This window comes from Camelina sativa, chromosome 9 (assembly GCF_030686135.1).
Source record: "Camelina sativa cultivar CO46 ecotype springtype chromosome 9, ASM3068613v1".
NCBI classification, from domain to species: domain Eukaryota; kingdom Viridiplantae; phylum Streptophyta; class Magnoliopsida; order Brassicales; family Brassicaceae; genus Camelina; species Camelina sativa.
Window position 1 is genome coordinate 33,294,343 of NC_141888.1, and position 17,787 is coordinate 33,312,129.

The following is a 17,787-nucleotide window of genomic DNA, read 5'->3' on the forward strand; positions in this document are numbered from 1 at the left end:
TGTAAATTTGTTTGTGATGATGACTGATGAGCTACAATTCCGTATGTCATGTTGATTTCATGAAGCAATAAATCATTCTGGTAAATATGTTGAGAATTGATAATGTAAAGCATATCAAAATTCAAAACTTTTCGATTGATCAACAGACTTGAGATCTGCGGTTGCAACAAGATACAAAACAGAGAACCATTGAACACTGTGAGGTCACCAAGAGAACATTGATGAAAAATTATCCAAGATAGGACGAGAGGGAAGAGGCACCACACATGAGCTTGCCCTGCCACCAACCTTCGTCCCCTGCTAGAGGATGGAGGGCTTGATATGCCGGAAACCTGAGATTGGTTAAGGCGCATGGTCATAAGAATTTAACAGCAAAAGGGGAAGACATGAACACGTGAGATGGCTTTAAGTCTCTTACAGAAGGATAAAAGAACAATTACTGGTTTACTCGAGAACAGTAAAAAGACTTTAGAGGAGCAACTTACAAGCAAGTCGACATAGATGCTTAGATGAAAAGATGTACAACTCACAACTAGCTGTCCTCTTCCAAGCCTCCTAATCTGGTACCTGGATCATAACTTATAAACAGTCGAAACTCGTTTCCGAGTTTGCTAGAGTGATGAGGCTTAAACACACAAGGACGAACACCCAATAGCTCAGCTGCATGTTCTCTTTGCACCTCTCCTGCAAGACGTGAATATATCGCCCAGTTATTGATAAATCATAAAATCCAATGAATTTGACTTGAAAAAAAAAACAGAAGTCGTCCTGGTACCTGTGAGAAGAAGCAACAATGAATCTACCGGGATTGAGAGGAACGAAATTGTTTGACTAACTCTTTCCAGGCATTCCCTACTCTGTCAAGCACAAACGAATCAAGATCATTAAAACGCTAACTAATAGGTACTCCAAGACATTTAATGCTTTGAAGAACATCAAGCAATATATAGCACACAAAAAAATCACACATTACTGTGGTCCTCACAAAGTTACATATACTCTATCTGAGAAATATTGTGGGTATGGCAGCATAAAAGCACGACGTATTCATCTTAAAGAAGTGAGAATTAAGCCATGAACATAAGGTCCATAACTAACTGATAAAACTCCAGTTGTAGGAGTTTAGCAAAGGCTTACATTTTAACTTTCATCTTGTTCTGATGTTGAACTTTCTACTAACAAACGACACGATACAAGATTTGAGAGGCCACTAGATGGTATTGTATTTAGGGATTTATATGCATCTTACATACTAGTCTCTAACCCTATCTTAAAAGCCATGACCATAACTAACTGATAAAACTCAAGTTTAGGAGTTTAGCAAAAGCTTACACTTTCACTTTCGTCTTGTTCTAATTTTGAACTTTCTACTATCGAACTCCACGATAGATAATTTGAGAGACCTGTATTTATATGCATCTTAATACATACCAGTCTCTAATCCTATCTTATCAAGTGGCAGGCTATAAAAATTCCAGATTACCATGAGATAAATGCACCGGAGAAAGTAAAGAACTTTAAACTTTAAACAAAATTTACCAAGTAGGGAGGATCTGCAACGATTATATGGAAGCAATGTTTCAGCTGAAGTGGCAGATCTTCAGGTTCGTTGTAATCATAAAACGTGAACTCACTTCCATATCTCTCGAATCTCATATCGTACTCCAGCAGTTGCACATGGAGACTCGGATCCCTTTTCTGACTCATCACAAATCCAAACCCCGGAACACAGAAGAAACTTAGCATCAGCAACAACAACAAAAGTGTCGATTTTTAGGAAAACGGATTCGATACAAATCAAGGGTACCTTGAGATAAACGTAGAGAGTAGGGCAAGCAATGCAAGCGACTCTACAGTCTGAGAATCTTTGAGAGAGAGTGACCACTTCCTCAGCTACAGTCTCAGCGGTTTCAGGTTCGTACCAGAATTGGCTGAGTCTCCAATCCTCTGTAACCAGCTCCACTTTATCGGATTCATCACCTCCGGCGACGGAAGAAGTCGGCGGCGTGCTCGCGGCAGGCTTGTTTTGGTCGGCTAGAAATTCCTGGAGCGCCGCCAATGCTTGAGAGCTCAACACTAGCGGATCGTCATCCTCAACATCTCCGTCTAGTGGAGCTGAGGAAGCTTGCCCGTTTAGCCTCTGAAGCTCATCTTCTCTTTCCATTGGAGCTTCGGTGTATCGGGAAGGAGTGAGCTTAACGGACACGGCCAGTTGACTGTTTAAGGGATTTAGGGCTTTTCGATTCGGCTTGCATTTATAGAGAAATCTCATAAAAGGTCCCCAACTTTTGAAAGTTTTTTATTAAAGACATGAACCTTTTAATTGAGATTGAAAATGTTTATCACTATCTTTTTTTATTATTGATTGTTATATATTTTATCTCTTTTTCTTGTATTTATCACACGTATGTGTTAGATATTTTTAAACATAGTATATAAATTAGATAGAAAAATCTATGTTTTTTTTTTTTTTTCGTCAACTTTTTCATTAAAAGTTTAGACCCATAAACAGATTATAAAGTGAAAGAGTCCATTACACACAAAGCCCAATTAACCCCAAAATATTACAACCAATAAAACAAAGAGGGTTAATAAATGACACATGTGCAACACGTGTAATACGAACATGATGTCCGAAAGAACACGCGACCGATGCAAACCACCTGTCACACCGGAACTGAAACGCCGACGAGATCTAAAATTTTCCAGCGAGAAAATTGCCTTATCAACCATGAGGATCCATCAGATTCCAGCTTTTGACTCCATACACCAAAGGCTTTTTGCAGTTTTTATCCGAGTATGAAGAACAGAAAATTTGAGACTTCAGATCCGTTGATCTCCGGAAGACGTGAGAAGGTGAGATTGTCAGACTAGCCGCAAAACACGCTCTTCTAATCCGTTCTTCACCTGCCACTGAATTACACTCACCACAATTAACAAGCTCAAGGAGAAACCATCATCCTTTGCCAACAAACGGCTCATAACAAGAGGTATGAGGAATTATTCTCCTCTTGATTGAAATCGAGCAATCCGATGATCCAAACCTCTGAATCACTACTCGGTTTTGACCTCTTCATCATGACAGAGATCTATTAAGCTCTGCAAAAGGGAGAAAAACAAAAAACTTAGCCATAAGGGCTAAGAAGAACTCGTCATCTAAGCGAGAAATAAAACTGGACTTAGCCGGAAAACAAAAAAACCGACTATAAGAGTCGTCGGAATATATTACAGAAGCTTTCTCTCTCTGAAGGATTTGAGAGAGAGAGATAGAAAAATCTATGTTTTAATTTGAGAATTGTAAATATTTTTATAATAAAATTTAATGGTTTGTCAGTTTAATATGTTAGCATAGTGATGTTGCTATGTATTTTATCAAGATAACTATGCTTTTTTTTTTAATTGTCTTTTATGGAAATTATTAAAAAGTTGATGATTTTCTTAGATTTTGTTTGGGTTAAACTAGTAATTTTGAGGTTTTATAGGGACCCAAATTTAAAATCTAACATCGAGGACAAAATTAGGTGAAAAAACTGAGGAGAGGAGCCAACAAAAAAATTACAGTAGGATCGTGAAAGCTCTGTCTCTTTCTCTATGTTTAGGAAGTTAGAAGATTAAAAAAAAAACAGAGGATTCTAATTTCTCCACCTCCAATGGAACACATTGGCATTGATAGATTGAGACATGATGAGAATCTCTTAGATCAGAAACGGCCGTCATTATCGTTCTCTCTCACGTTCCAACCATCTAATCCTAGACACCCAAAGATCCTTATTCAAAACCTCCTCATTATCTTTTTTGGCTCTGTTCTTTTCTTTCCTTAAAGAATCTCCTCTGTCTCATGGGTTTTGTTTGACTTCCCAGGTCTGCTTCTTGTTTACCATTTGTGTTTTTCTCCTCAAATTCAAGAACTTTTCTGTTTTTGGTTGATGATGATGGTATTGTATATTTGACATTTTCAGGACATTCTTTATAAGGAACTGCTTGAGCCTGGTTTCAAGTGATAATGGGTTAGTATTTTGTGACAATTTCTATGAACATTTGATTTGGTATTATTATATTTGAATGATCTTGGTTGTGCAGAAATGAAGACCATTCTTCGATCAATCAGTTTTAATGACAATGAGTCGGATTCAACCATCAATGAATCAAATGAAACTAGAAAGAAGCTCTTCAGCAGATCCCTTAGCGGTAATAAAGGGACAACACAACGATCAAGAATCTCTCCGGCTGATGTGGTGGTGAACAATTTCTCTGTAAAGCCTTTGACTTTTATGAAAGAAGATGACAGATTTAAATCGCGGAGATGGAAACCAGTTTCCGAGAACGATCATGCCAAAGAATTTTTAGCCTTGTTATTAGGTGACGGAAGGTATCAAGCTGCGTTGAAGTTGCAGAAGGTTTATAGAAGCTTTCGAACTAGAAGACGGCTTGCTGATTGTGCTGTAGTCGTTGAGCAAAGATGGTTCGTACGTTGAGCTTTATATAGTTGTTGGCATTTGTATATAGACATTTATCTGTTTAGTGTGTGACTGAATGGATCATTTTGCAGGTGGAAGGTACTTGACTTTGCTGAACTTAAAAGAAGTTCTATATCGTTTTTTGAAATTGAGAAGCAAGAGACTGCAGTTTCACGTTGGTCTAGAGCAAGAACAAGAGCTGCTAAGGTAACACACTAAGCCTACCTATCAAACATGTTGGTTTGATGCACACTAAGCCTATCAAAACATATTAATGATTTGACAATCTTATTGTTTAGGTGGGTAAAGGCTTGTCAAAAGACGAGAAAGCTAGGAAATTGGCTTTGCAGCACTGGCTTGAGGCAGTAAGAATATTCTTGTACAAATATATATATGTTTTTCTCTGTGGCTATATCAGTTTTGTGCAAAGCCATGTGATCTTAATTTTCTAGCTTAACAGATTGATCCTCGACATCGGTATGGCCACAATTTACAATTCTATTACCATGCTTGGCTCCACTGTGACAGTAAACAACCCTTTTTCTATTGGTAAGCTTGCTGTTTACACAATCAAAAGTATGACAGTATCAAGAGTACTAACATCCAACTTAATTTGGACATGTGTAGGCTTGACATAGGACAAGGTAAAGAATTGAACCACGAAAGATGTCCAAGATCAAAACTTTACCAACAAAGCATCAAGTATCTTGGTCCCGTGAGTTTTACCCTCTAGTTTTCTATGCTTAGTAGACCAATATTATTGACATGCTTGTGAGATATCTTTTTGTAATGCTTTATTCTTTCTTACAAACAGACCGAAAGAGAGGCATACGAAGTTGTAATTGAGAATGGGATACTAATGTACAAGCAAAGTGGGATAGTCCTGGACACAAAAGAAGGTCCTCCTGATGCAAAGTGGATCTTTGTCCTAAGTGTATCTAGAATAATGTATGTTGCCATGAAGAAAAAGGGTAACTTTCAACACTCGAGTTTTCTAGCCGGGGGAGCTACATTATCTGCTGGAAGAATTGTGGTTGAAGATGGTGTTCTTAAGGTGAACGAAAGAAATTTCCTCGTTTTTACTTGTGTAGAAGATGAGAAGCAAGAGCTTTGTTAAAACTTTGTGTGTTAAGTTTGAGTTCTTTGGATGATCTTTTCAGGCAGTTTGGCCTCACAGTGGACATTATCTCCCAACAGAAGAGAATTTTCAGGCCTTCATGTCGTTTCTACGAGAGAACAATGTAGACCTCGCCAATGTAAAGGTAAGTCCATTCTGATCTCATAGTTTTGTGGCTCTGGTTTTAAGTTTAGGCTGTGATTTACGCAGTTACAGATATTCTTTTTCATATTCTGCAGAAGAGTCCGGATGAAGAAGATGGAGAAGCTCATCCTAAGGTGAAGAGGATGCCTTCAAGAATCAAAGAGACCGAAGAAGAACATTGTGACTTTGTGGATGCTGAGACCGGTGAAAGTCCCAACACTAAACGTCCCAACAATCATTCAGAGCTACAAGCATTTACAAGGTTCCATTCAAAAATTTCAAGACCGGAGACTCTTGACAACGTGATTGAGGAAGATCAGGAGGATGAAGAAGAAGAAGAACCTGAAACCCCTTCAGAAGAAGGATACGAGACAGCAGAAGAGTCATTCATAGCTGAGGAAGAGTTCACATACCCAAAATCAAATCTGTTCGATGAAGACATTGAAGAATACGAGAAACCTGTCCTGAAGGAGAAGATAATGAAACGGATAGATTCACACAAAGGAATTAAATCTTATCAGTTAGCTGAGCGGCTACATTCAAGATGGAGTACTGGTGCAGGGCCTAGAATCAGTTGTATGAGAGATTACCCATCAGAGCTTCAATTTAGGGTTCTTGAGCAAGCTCATTTATCTCCAAGAGCTTCACGCTTTGATAACCCATCTCCTTTTGCTCCGGTTAGATCACGAGGAACAAGTCTTGGGAAAAGTCCTTTGGCGGCTGAAGAACTTGAGAAGCTTTAGGTCAATATACATATATATATGTGACGCAAATGCTCATATGATGAAGTGATCCGCTTGAATATATATATTTTTGTTTGTTACGCAAGATACAAAACTAGGGATTAATTGAAAAATGGTATTTTTATGTATATGTATGTGTGTTCCTTGTTCTTCAAGTCACCTATTCATAAATTTTTTTTTGGCAGCAACTCTGCATAATTGAGGAAAACAATTGTTATTTATAATGATTTTTTCGTGTGATTATTTTGTAATCCACTGAATCATATAAACTCGATAATCTAATTGTACATAAAACTAATCCAAATGTAAATCGAACAAATTTGGTCTATATATACATTAACTAAAAAAACCAATTTGAAGCTAACCAAATCTTTACTCCGGTTGAAATTGTTTAACCGGAAAGTGGATCATTGACTTTTATCATCAAACTGATGGATTGTGTAATTAGAGTCCCATAACTCATAAGTGCATCATAAAGTCGATATTACCCAACGAGGCCAAAAAAAAACACTGTAAATAAGTTACAATAGACAGGGGTAAAACAGGAATTTTCGCAAGAAGTGATTTCTAAATCGCAAAAGCCCTACAAATACTTCTCACGGTTCCTTCTGGGATTTAATCCTTTGTCTTACGTTGTCGGCTTGTCGCTCGCTTCTCACCCGAACAGATCCGACTCTGGTAGATTCAGGTCTCGACTTCTCTTAGTACTTATGTTGTTTGGTGTTGATTACGATTAGATTTTGCTCTCAATAGCTTATTTGATTTATCCTGAAGAAAAATGTTCTGCTTCGGATCTATTGTTGTTACTTGATTATGATTTCTGGGTTTGATTTCTAAGCTTATCATAATTCTATGATTATCAAAATCTCTGCTTGATTGTAAAGAAAAAAATTGAAATTAATTTGCTTTACTCTGTTTTCATTGAAACCCTAATGAACTCTATGGTTAGGGTTCGAAACCCTAATGAACTCTGTGGTTAAGGTTCTTCCTTTGGATCTGTTTTTCTCGAGTTGCTTTTATCATTTCAGCTTAGCTTATTTTTTGCAGTGTCTTTTTGTGGATTGCAGGTTCTCATTACTTTCATTGACTAGCGTTTACCTCTTCTGCTAATAAAGATGTCTAAGTTCTTTGATCCTCAGGTTTTCTCTTGAACCTTTGTATATCGATAACTTCTTTACTATCGTCTATTGGCTTGCTCCATTAGTTTTTACTTACTTCAAATTTCTCATTGTATCTTTGTTCACCAGAGTGAAAGTGATAGTGATTATGAAAGTGATGTCGAGTTGGACGTGGTTCAAGATACCAATGCTGCTAGTGCCTCGCGTTACCTTCCAGGTGGCAGTGATAGTGAGGACGATGATCTCCGTAAACGTGTTGTTCAGCCAGCCAAAGACAAGCGTTTTGAAGAGATGGTTAGTACCACAGAGCTGATGAAGAATGCTATTAAGATCAATGACTGGGTTAGTCTACAAGACAACTTTGATAAGATTAACAAGCAGTTGGAAAAAGTTATGAGGGTTACAGAGGCTGTGAAGGCTCCAATCTTGTACATTAAAACCCTTGTGATGTTGGAGGATTTCCTAAACGAAACTCTGGCCAACAAGGAAGCAAAGAAAAAGATGAGCACTAGCAACTCCAAGGCCTTGAACTCAATGAGGCAGAGATTGAAGAAGAACAACAAGCTCTATGAAGATGAAATTAACAAATATAGGGAGTCGCCAGAAACCGAGGAAGTGAAGGAATCAGAGGATGAAGATTCTGAAGATGACGACGAGGATGATGAATCTGAGGATGACGTTAATGTGGAGGCTGATTCTGAAGAGGATAAAGGTGATCCCTCTTGGGAGAAGATGCTTAGTAAGAAAGATAAACTTATGGAGAAGTTGTATAATAAAGATCCTAAAGAGATCACATGGGACTGGGTCAACCAAAAGTTCAAAGAAGTTGTGGCTGCCCGTGGCAAGAAGGGAACTGCACGATTTGAACTCGTTGATCAGCTTTCACACCTGATAAGGATTGCCAAAACTCCTGCACAGAAACTTGAAATCTTGTTTAGTGTTATTTCTGCACAGTTTGATGTGAATCCTGGTCTCAGTGGACACATGCCTATCAAGGTCTGGAAGAAGTGTGTGAATAACATGCTTACGATACTGGACATTCTTGTCAAATATGATAACATCGTTGTCGATGATACGATTGAGCATGATGAGAATGAAACTTCAAAACCAGAAGATTTTGATGGAACAGTTCGGGTTTGGGGTAACCTTGTTGCATTTGTGGAGAGGATAGACACTGAATTTTTCAAGAGTTTGCAGTCCATAGATCCTCATACACGTGAGTATGTGGACAGATTGAGAGATGAGCCGATGTTCTTAGCTCTTGCTCAAAACATCCAGGACTACTTTGAGCGGTCTGGTGACTATAAAGCTGCGGCAAAGGTGGCCTTAAGACAAGTTGAATTAATTTACTACAAACCTCAGGAAGTTTATGATGCCATGAGGAAACTGGCTGAGCTGGTTGTGGAAGAAGAAGAAGAAGATAGTGAGGAGCCCAAAGAGGGAGCTGGACCTCCTGCTTCATTCATTGTTGTTCCAGAGGTTGTTCCTCGTAAGCCTACCTTCCCAGAGAGTAGTCGAGCTATGATGGATGTTCTCGTCTCCCTTATTTACAAATATGGAGATGAACGGACCAAAGCCCGTGCGATGTTATGTGATATATATCATCGTGCTTTAGTGGATGAGTTTGTGTCTGCTAGGGACTTGTTGCTGATGAGTCATCTGCAGGACAATATTCAGCACATGGACATCTCAACCCAGATCCTCTTTAATAGGTCCATGGCACAGCTTGGTCTCTGCGCGTTCCGGGTTGGAATGATTACCGAAGCTCACAGCTGCCTGTCTGAACTGTACTCTGGTCAAAGGGTGCGGGAGTTGCTTGCTCAAGGTGTCCAGCAAAGCCGATATCATGAGAAGACTCCCGAGCAGGTACATATTTTTGTTTGTATTGCATAGTATCTTCTTTTGCATCTCAGGTTCGTAGAATTTGTTTCCATCTTGTGTAATTGGGTTCGTGATGATCATGGTGTTTCATCAGTCTGTTAATATTGAGAATGAAGCTAACTGTTCTGCAACCTTTTGGTCCCACCAGGAAAGATTGGAAAGGAGACGACAGATGCCATATCACATGCACATAAACCTTGAGCTTCTCGAAGCTGTTCATCTCATATGTGCCATGCTACTAGAGGTCCCTAACATGGCAGCCAATTCTCATGATGTTAAACGCAGGGTGATTAGCAAGAACTTCCGTCGTCTGCTCGAGATCAGTGAGAGGCAAGCATTCATTGCTCCTCCTGAGAACGTTCGTGATCATGCCATGGCAGCAACCCGAGCTCTCATTAAAGGAGACTTCCAAAAGGCTTTTGAAGTTGTGAACTCTCTTGATGTCTGGAGACTGTTCAAGAATCGGGAAACCATCCTTGCTATGGTGAATAATAGAATCAAAGAAGAGGCTTTGAAGACTTACCTCTTCACATACTCGGCCTCTTACGCGTCCCTAAGTCTAGATCAACTTGCCAAGATGTTTGATCTTTCTGAGAACAAAGTCCACAGCATCGTGAGCAAGATGATGATCAATGAAGAACTCCATGCAAGTTGGGACCAGCCTACACGTTGCATCATCTTCCACGATGTGCAACACAACAGGTTGCAAACCTTGGCTTTCCAGTTAACGGAGAAGCTTGCTGTTCTTGCGGAGAGTAACGAGAGAGCAATGGAGGCTAGGACCGGTGGTGGCGGTCTGGATCTAAGTTCAAAAAGAAGAGACAACAATCAAGACTACGGAGGAGGAGCAGGTGGTGGAAGGTGGCAAGAAAACATGTCTTACACACAAGGAAGACAAGGTTACAACGGTGGTGTTAGGTCTGGTTATGGTGGTAACAGATCAGGTGGGTATGCAAGAGGAAGAGGTGGGTATGCAGCAGGAAGAGGTGGAACAGGGAATAGAGGAATGCAGATGGATGGCACGAGCCGTATGGTAAGTCTTAACCGAGGTGTTCGTATGTAAGACTGACTTGGTTACATTTCAAAACATAAAACCCAAATTAAAGGAGGAGATCTCTAGTAAAACCTCTGTTGTTCTGTTCTGTTCTGTTTTTGACTCTATATATATTAATATCAATTATCATATACCCTAATCGTATTTTGTTTTGTTTTGTTAACACACTAATCGTTTGTTCAATTTGTATCTTCCTTCTACGTTACATTTTTATTTGAACAATTTTTTCGTTTCATCTTTTATTTTAAAAATATTTAAAAGAAAAAAAAAACGAAACGTTTGGCAGCACAAAATCATGGCAATCACAATCACAAAGACAAAGTAATTTTTGACTAGTTATGCGTTGACCTAAGTCACGCGAACCACACGTAGACCTCACTTTGATCAAAACTGGTGGCTATGAAAACTTTCATATTAACAACTAAACTCTCTTTTTAAGGTTCTCTCAAAATCTTTTATAATCAAAATCTCTAAATTTATTCCATCTTCTCTTTCTCTCTCTCTCTCTTTGCCAGCGAACATCTAGGAGCTCCTCACTGTACGCCTCAGGAGGGAGAGAGAGATATAAATTTGATAATTGGTCTTCTAATTTTGTGTTCTAAGGTTTTTGACTTTTTTTTGAAACCCAGAAAAAAAATTACCAACTGTCTCAAATTTTCAAACTTTTTCTACTCTCTCTCCTCTTTCTTGAAACGGGAAAGAGGGAGGGAAGAAGAAGAAGAAGAAGATTCTAGAAAGATCAATGGAAAGCTCAGGCTCAAGCTCAGGGACATGGCAAGGATTGATCCTTGTGGGTATTGTTACATGGATCTGTGTTTCTTCCCATCTGAATTTTACCCATAAAATTAGATCTCTCATACAACCATGGGTCTCTCGTCAAGTCCTTGGTGGTGTTCCTCTCATTCTTAGAATCCAGGTGTGTGCCTAATTTACCCAATAAAGTTATTTACAATCCCAACTAGTAAAAGATTTGAAGCTGAGTTTTTGTTGGGTGGTGATTTGTGTGTGTTTTTGCAGAAATGTCAGAATGGAGTGTTGGATGCTTTCTTCTCAGCGCTCTCGTGTGTTGTCTCTGTCCCCTTTTACACTGCTTTCTTGCCTTTGCTTTTTTGGGTAACCTTTCATAAATTCAACATCAAAGTAGTAATCTTTAGTCTTAGATATGCTTGTAACCTTAGAAGACTACTAAACAATGAGTCTGATTGCAGAGTGGACATGGTAGATTGGCTAGGCAGATGACTCTATTGATAGCGTTTTGTGATTACTTGGGAAACTGCATTAAGGTATTATTATTACTTCGGTGTTCTATTACACATTCTCTTAGTTTATAAGAAGGAACTGTTTGTTTTATACGGTCGTTCTTCTGTATTTAGGATGTGATATCAGCTCCTAGGCCAAGCTGCCCACCGGTTAGAAGGATTACTGCCACCAAAGATGAGGAAGACAATGCTATGGAATATGGCTTGCCTTCTTCTCATACCCTTAATACTGTTTGTTTGTCCGGGTATGTCTTCTGTCAACTCTGTACCCTCTTTGTTCTAGACTCCCATAATTTCGTGTAATCTGTTTTGTATCATTTTGTAAAGCAAATGTTGCTGTGGGTATTGGGTTTTTTTTTATAACACTTGTCTCCTTATTTGTTGGTGTTACAGATATCTACTTCACTATGTGTCATCATCTGTCGGATTCGAAAATGTGTCTATCCAGTACTATGGATTTTCCCTTGCTTGTTTGTTGGTAGCCCTAATTGCCTTCGGTAAGATCATCACTCGTACCAGAGAAAACACACACATTCCTTGCAAGTATTTGATTCCTCAATTAACATGATTGTTTTTTCTTCCTAGGAAGGATTTACTTGGGTATGCACAGTGTGGTCGATATCGTTGGTGGTCTTGCCATAGGAGTCCTGATTCTAAGTCTATGGTTAACCGTCAACGAACAAATCGATGATTTTATTACCTCAAAACAGAACGGTAAAGCATCATTTCTCTTGGTTTTAGAAATGCTTCTACATTTAAAAACTAACAATAATAAAGAAGCTATGGCTACGGATTGTGCAGTTAGCTCCTTCTGGACTGCTCTGAGTTTCTTGTTACTCTTCGCTTATCCAACTCCTGAGCACCCAACTCCAAGCTACGAATATCACACCGCCTTCAACGGAGTTACACTAGGAATCGTAAGCAATCCAGAATATGTTATATAGTTCAAAGTGTAAATGGTTAATTCAGGCAATGACCTTAAATGGTGGTTTTACTTGTCGTAGGTGACTGGAGTCCAACAAACGTACAGCCAATTTCACCATGAAGCAGTCCCACAAGTCTTCTCACCAGAGCTTCCGCTAGCAGCATACATTGGGAGAGTTATGGTAGGAATACCGACAATTCTCTTAGTTAAATTCTGCAGTAAATCCCTTGCAAAATGGATTTTACCAACAGTATCCAGTGCACTTGGGATTCCAATAAGATCCAGCACATACATTCCTAAGCTCAAGCTCGACAACGTGCATGCAAATGGGAAGAAGACAGACGAAAGCAAGTACTCGGTTGGGTATCTGCAGAGACTATGCGAGTTCTTGTGCCAGGACTCGTTTGATATTGACACTGGAATAAGGTTCTTCCAATACGCAGGCCTTGCCTGGTCCGTTGTTGATCTTGTTCCCTCCATATTCTCTTATATTAACTTGTAGTGACAGCTCCATTGTCTTGTTATATAAAATCAATGCTTTTAGTAACATTGTTCATAACTTGGCCATACAAAAAGTCTCTTAGTGATGTGGCCTTGAAGAACTTTATATTGATTAGGCGTCAATTGAAAGGGTGCAAATACAAAAATATGGAACAAAGGGGAAGAATAACATGAAATAAATCAAAATAATATCTCACAATAAACATATTCTGATGCAAAAGGGAGCTAAATAAGTTCAGCCAAACACATGTTCATGAGAGGTTTTAAAGTTCATTGACCTCTTTGCCTATATTACACTATTCCAAGGGAGAGGGCTAAATTGATTTTAAGCAACCTGGAACACAAATGCGTTAACCAAATGGAATAAGCAGAGATCTTCAAAAACCAACAACTGGACTTCGCCGCTGCAGGAAGAGCTGAGTGTCTTCATAGGAAGTAGTCGGGTGTCCTTCGAGTGACATCTGGCTCTCCTCTCCTTGGTGCTGGTTCAAACTGTTGCATGATTTAGACTCTATTAGTTTTCATTCCCCACAAAAGAAGTCAAAAAGAAGATTTCTGGACATAGTTTGGGAAAATACCTGAATGAACGTGTGGTTCCTGCAGTCGTCGACCTCAAGAATTGAGGCCATGTTTCCACAGCGATAGCAATAGTTTGGTGCACTGAATATAGTAACCACCTTTTGCTCCTGTCAACGAGAATATATTTTCTTACATAGTGAACTAAGAATCTTAGATTTGGCAAATTTATGCAGGGAAGATGAGTTTGATTGTATTACGTGTGCCCAGTTGAATCCATCCATAACCAGCTGATGCGCTCGGGCGATCAGCTTTAAGTTGTTAGTGTGATTGAATTGTTCGGAAATGTCCTGTGGAACCAAAATTGAGAAAAAGAAAGTCAATTACACAGTTATTTGACACCAAAAAAAGGTAGATTCAGGACGGCTTCTGAAACTGAGGCTTCATAATTCAATACCTGACCAAATGTATATCCAGCACCACGAGGAGAGATTCCCCAGCCACATCTGTCATCAGGATCAGACCATAATAAGTCACACATAGGTCCTTCATGCGGAACTTCTTGAACTCGATCGAAGTTCCTAATGTTGTCAAGTGTCTCAATAGATGGTGACAATCCACCATGAAGGCAGAATATTTCCGACTCGACCTGTAAACAAGGATATACGACATGAGAAAAACAGCCTCGTTATCTTTTGGAACGAACACTCTTAAGAAACCATCAGTTCAATCAGACAAGTTATATTAAGTATAAGTAGCAATTGCAGTTTATTTAGTCCTTCACAGCTTTCAAGATACAAACCATCTCAAATTAAAGTGGAACTTGGCAACTAAGTAGCTGACACACGCACAAGAATGCATAAAAAAATTTCAATCATGTGAATGATTCGAATATTAAGAGCGCCACAACAGACAATATTGTAGGAGTGGAATGAATGATGCAGTGTATGTATTAAGTACTAACCAAGGCTGTCAGTGGGAAATAGTCAAAGAGGTCTGTAAATATTTTCCAAACATTTGCATTGCCATACCTGCAAGTACAAGCAAGGTTTGTTAAGCAAAATCCAAACGAAATAACCAAAAAATCTTTCCTACAGGCGTAGAAGGAGACATGTCTTATCAAGCTCACTTTTTGATTAGCACTAACTAACAAGTAAGATATGAAAAATACCATGAGAATAGTCAAATGAGTAAAAAAATATTAGTCCGGAAGATCAAAACAAACTAGCCAGGACTAGAAAAAAGAATGAAAGGAAAATTGATATTCTCCCAACAACAGCAACCATAAAGACATGCAGAGTATTAGTTAAAGAAGATGTATCATCACATAAACAAAGTGAGTTAGCAGCTTATACAACATAAGGGTGTTTGCCAGGAGACTCACTTTCGCAGACATTCATCATAAAATCCATAAACCTGAGTAATCTGCCAGAGCGAACAAAAAGTGTATTAAACCATTAGTCAGATAAAAACTTGGACAGAAAGTTGCAAGCAAAAAAACTATAGGAAAAACCATAGTTTACTTGAAATTGTATACAGCATAGAAATGAATAAATAAGTTGTAATTATAAGAGGGTCTCATCAAAGATTTCAATAACAGATAACAGACAGACTATGTAATAGACTCAATACCGCAACCTCAACAGGTGAACATACAAGTAGAGAGACATGGGGACACAAAAAATGTTAGTTTACCTGACGACTTTCATGGTTTCCTCTAAGAATAGTGATTCGCTGCGGATACCGCACTTTCAAGCCAACTAACAGCTGTAAATGGAATTTAAAAGAAAGAAAACTATGAGAAAGGTAAATCTAACTAACATACATAAACCCAGTATAGACAGTATATTTGATTTAACAGCAGTATAACAAGACAGAGATGTATTTCTTCTACTTGGAAATCAGAATATCATATTGAACAAAAACAAAGTGTGCAGATGGTATAAACTTGGTACCGTAACAGTTTCGACAGAATAATATCCACGGTCAACATAGTCTCCCATAAACAGATAGTTGGTATCAGGGCACTGCAAAAAGAGCGAAAGATTCATCAGGTTTTGCCAAAGCTGATGGTAGATGGACAACAAAACTCAGAACATGAAATGAAACTCCAGCACTACTTTTAAATATAACCCCTCAGAAAAGGCTCCAATATATTCTGATTAATCAGTGAGCATCCACACAGAGTTTGTATTCCCCAGCCAGAACTATTAATTGCTAGAAAACATGGACGCTGAATAAAAAAACAAAAACGTTCATCTATATGACCATTGTGCATCTCAGTAAGTGTTAGAGAGATTACCTTTCCCCCTATACGGAAAAGCTCTGCAAGATCATGAAACTGTCCATGAATATCACCGCAGATTGTCACAGGGCTTTTAACAGGCTGCATAAAGGAATTTTTATAAGATTAAGTCTACTTAAACCAAACAAATTGAATGTGTCCTTAAATGAATAGAGGCTAGTTACACAATCCATCAGATGGGAATTATAATTGCCAAGAGATGCAAGAACAAGAACTGACCTGAACATTGCTTTCATCCATCAAGATCTCCTTAGCTTTCTCGCATAATGCTCTAACCTAAAAAGCAAATAAAACAATACTGCACGTGAAAAATTCATCTTTTCTCACTTTTCACTTCCTAAAGAGGTACAGGACTAAAACTAATATCTAGTATCAAAACCATAACATTAGAATATCAAAATTAGATAGACCAAGAAGACTATTGATCAGTTTTCCCCGATACTAGTCCCAGAAGGTCTTCAACCAAGTTGCAACCTCTGTCTCTCACACACAAGCTAAAAAACTATTTATCAATCTGAGATCCAATCATCGGAACAGTCGAAGCTCAACCGGGGGAAAAAGACACATATACAAATTTGCAGATCCAATTGAAAAGGAGAAAAACCGAAAAAGGGTGTGAGGAAAAGCTAGAAATCGCAGGGGTACCTGTTGTTCAGAGAGGGGCTTGCACTGCATGAGCTGCGAGATCTGCTCATCTAGATCGAGTGTTGCATCCGTCGGAAGCGAATTCGCGCCCATCTTTTTGGATCCGAAAAAACACAGATCAGAAACCAGCAACAGGTTTCCAGTTTAGGGGGCAGCCCTAACCCTAAATTGGATGGTTTCTGCGTCTTCTTCGCTTTTTTTTTTTCTTCCTTTCTCTCTCTCTCTCTTTCTCGAAGCGCAGAAGAGTGAGAGGAACTCGAAATGAGAAGGGGCGCGTGAGGGGAAGTGGCGAGTGGGTTTGTAGCTTTCGAGCCGTTTCTTCAATTTACTATTATACCCTTTCTCCTTTTGAGATCTACTATATGACAATGTGACAAAACAAAACCCTCTACTTTCTAAATTGTTCAAATAGTACCTATAATATTGTAAAATCGGTTTTACTCCTCAATTAAACCAAAAAAAATCTATGAAAATATAAACACCAACCTTTGAAAAAAGTGTTTATTTTAATTATCTGTACTAATATTTTTGCAGCAGTTTTTGTTTAAAAATATTTTTTGGAAAGGTTTTACATTGAATGCTATTTAATGCTTATATTCATATCCAAACAAGTTTAGGGGGAGGTATTGGTTTAGGATTTAGAAAGAGTTTTAATGACTTTGTGTTTTTAAAAATCTTGCTGATTTTTTAAATCATAGAAAATTAGAAAGTAAAAATGAAGGATTCTATAAGAGATTGTTTAGGAAGTTATTTTAAATCTTGCTGATTTGTGTTTCCTAATCTTGTAAAATATTTCATAAAATCTTTCAAAATCTTTCTATTTGATGAAAGAGTTTTCATGACTTTTGTTATGAAGGAAATGTTATAAAATCCTAAACCAATAACACAAAATTTGAATTCATTAACAATCCATGATTCTTTTGTTTTAATTGAATAACATAAAACTTTTAATGACTTTATAAGACTCTTAATCCAATAACACTAGATTTATCAAGATTTTAGATAACTTTTTACAAATCCACAACCAATAACACCAAATTTTTAAAGAGTTTTAAAAAGTCTTGATTGAATAACAACATATTTTACATAACTTTTAAAATCATTCAAATTCTTTCTAAATCC

At 38.2% G+C, this 17,787-nt stretch overlaps 5 protein-coding genes across 6 annotated transcripts; 3 read left to right on the plus strand and 2 right to left on the minus strand.

Annotated features, from left to right (window-relative positions):
* Positions 1-75: 75 nt before the first annotated feature.
* On the minus strand, positions 76-2,262 carry LOC104792133 (uncharacterized). Its single transcript, XM_087466906.1, has 5 exons — positions 1,808-2,262; positions 1,540-1,698; positions 776-857; positions 486-684; positions 76-332 (listed from the first exon to the last, which is right to left on the minus strand). The coding sequence occupies exons 1-4, from the start codon at positions 2,162-2,164 to the stop codon at positions 533-535; spliced, it is 750 nt and encodes a 249-aa protein (XP_087323032.1). The 5' UTR covers positions 2,165-2,262; the 3' UTR covers positions 76-332; positions 486-532.
* Positions 2,263-3,597: 1,335 nt separating this feature from the next.
* LOC104715780 (IQ domain-containing protein IQM6-like) lies at positions 3,598-6,685 on the plus strand. Its single transcript, XM_087466904.1, has 10 exons — positions 3,598-3,861; positions 3,960-4,007; positions 4,081-4,462; positions 4,550-4,664; positions 4,757-4,822; positions 4,918-5,006; positions 5,085-5,172; positions 5,272-5,511; positions 5,618-5,719; positions 5,814-6,685. Exons 2-10 carry the CDS (start codon positions 4,004-4,006, stop codon positions 6,459-6,461), a joined length of 1,734 nt encoding a protein of 577 aa, XP_087323030.1. The 5' UTR covers positions 3,598-3,861; positions 3,960-4,003; the 3' UTR covers positions 6,462-6,685.
* A 230-nt stretch (positions 6,686-6,915) lies between these two features.
* LOC104712531 (eukaryotic translation initiation factor 3 subunit C) lies at positions 6,916-10,653 on the plus strand. Its single transcript, XM_010429451.2, has 4 exons — positions 6,916-7,149; positions 7,529-7,600; positions 7,709-9,445; positions 9,609-10,653. Exons 2-4 carry the CDS (start codon positions 7,577-7,579, stop codon positions 10,521-10,523), a joined length of 2,676 nt encoding a protein of 891 aa, XP_010427753.2. The 5' UTR covers positions 6,916-7,149; positions 7,529-7,576; the 3' UTR covers positions 10,524-10,653.
* Positions 10,654-10,913: 260 nt separating this feature from the next.
* LOC104712532 (lipid phosphate phosphatase delta) lies at positions 10,914-13,247 on the plus strand. Of its 2 annotated transcripts, none has more exons than XM_010429452.3 (8): positions 10,914-11,430; positions 11,532-11,627; positions 11,723-11,797; positions 11,888-12,018; positions 12,167-12,270; positions 12,359-12,487; positions 12,575-12,690; positions 12,778-13,247. In XM_010429452.3, exons 1-8 carry the CDS (start codon positions 11,257-11,259, stop codon positions 13,198-13,200), a joined length of 1,248 nt encoding a protein of 415 aa, XP_010427754.1. In that variant the 5' UTR covers positions 10,914-11,256; the 3' UTR covers positions 13,201-13,247. The 2 variants fall into 2 exon arrangements, 1 of the variants encoding a protein (XP_010427754.1); XR_015565592.1 differs by having other exon boundaries at positions 10,957-11,430; positions 12,363-12,487.
* Positions 13,248-13,347: 100 nt separating this feature from the next.
* LOC104712533 (serine/threonine-protein phosphatase PP2A-4 catalytic subunit) lies at positions 13,348-17,455 on the minus strand. Its single transcript, XM_010429455.3, has 11 exons — positions 16,666-17,455; positions 16,240-16,296; positions 16,018-16,101; positions 15,671-15,742; positions 15,411-15,482; positions 15,100-15,140; positions 14,680-14,746; positions 14,173-14,364; positions 13,976-14,065; positions 13,778-13,885; positions 13,348-13,691 (listed from the first exon to the last, which is right to left on the minus strand). Exons 1-11 carry the CDS (start codon positions 16,756-16,758, stop codon positions 13,626-13,628), a joined length of 942 nt encoding a protein of 313 aa, XP_010427757.1. The 5' UTR covers positions 16,759-17,455; the 3' UTR covers positions 13,348-13,625.
* Positions 17,456-17,787: the final 332 nt, after the last annotated feature.

Excerpts from the sequence above, each read along its gene's own strand:
- LOC104792133 (XM_087466906.1), bottom strand. The coding sequence starts at position 2,164 with ATGGAAAGAGAAGATGAGCTTCAGAGGCTAAACGGGCAAGCTTCCTCA. Across the intron at positions 1,699-1,807 it reads CTCTCTACGTTTATCTCAAG|AAAAGGGATCCGAGTCTCCA; the intron begins GTACCCTTGATT and ends GTGATGAGTCAG. Across the intron at positions 858-1,539 it reads TTGCAGATCCTCCCTACTTG|AGTAGGGAATGCCTGGAAAG; the intron begins GTAAATTTTGTT and ends TGTGCTTGACAG.
- LOC104715780 (XM_087466904.1), top strand. Across the intron at positions 5,512-5,617 it reads TTGAAGATGGTGTTCTTAAG|GCAGTTTGGCCTCACAGTGG; the intron begins GTGAACGAAAGA and ends TGATCTTTTCAG. Across the intron at positions 5,720-5,813 it reads TAGACCTCGCCAATGTAAAG|AAGAGTCCGGATGAAGAAGA; the intron begins GTAAGTCCATTC and ends CATATTCTGCAG.
- LOC104712531 (XM_010429451.2), top strand. The coding sequence starts at position 7,577 with ATGTCTAAGTTCTTTGATCCTCAG. Across the intron at positions 7,601-7,708 it reads CTAAGTTCTTTGATCCTCAG|AGTGAAAGTGATAGTGATTA; the intron begins GTTTTCTCTTGA and ends TTTGTTCACCAG. Across the intron at positions 9,446-9,608 it reads ATGAGAAGACTCCCGAGCAG|GAAAGATTGGAAAGGAGACG; the intron begins GTACATATTTTT and ends TGGTCCCACCAG.
- LOC104712532 (XM_010429452.3), top strand. The coding sequence starts at position 11,257 with ATGGAAAGCTCAGGCTCAAGCTCAGGGACATGGCAAGGATTGATCCTT. Across the intron at positions 12,271-12,358 it reads GGTAGCCCTAATTGCCTTCG|GAAGGATTTACTTGGGTATG; the intron begins GTAAGATCATCA and ends TTTTCTTCCTAG. Across the intron at positions 12,488-12,574 it reads TATTACCTCAAAACAGAACG|TTAGCTCCTTCTGGACTGCT; the intron begins GTAAAGCATCAT and ends CGGATTGTGCAG.
- LOC104712533 (XM_010429455.3), bottom strand. The coding sequence starts at position 16,758 with ATGGGCGCGAATTCGCTTCCGACGGATGCAACACTCGATCTAGATGAG. Across the intron at positions 15,483-15,670 it reads ATTCTGTCGAAACTGTTACG|CTGTTAGTTGGCTTGAAAGT; the intron begins GTACCAAGTTTA and ends TTCCATTTACAG. Across the intron at positions 13,886-13,975 it reads ATGGATTCAACTGGGCACAC|GAGCAAAAGGTGGTTACTAT; the intron begins GTAATACAATCA and ends TCTCGTTGACAG.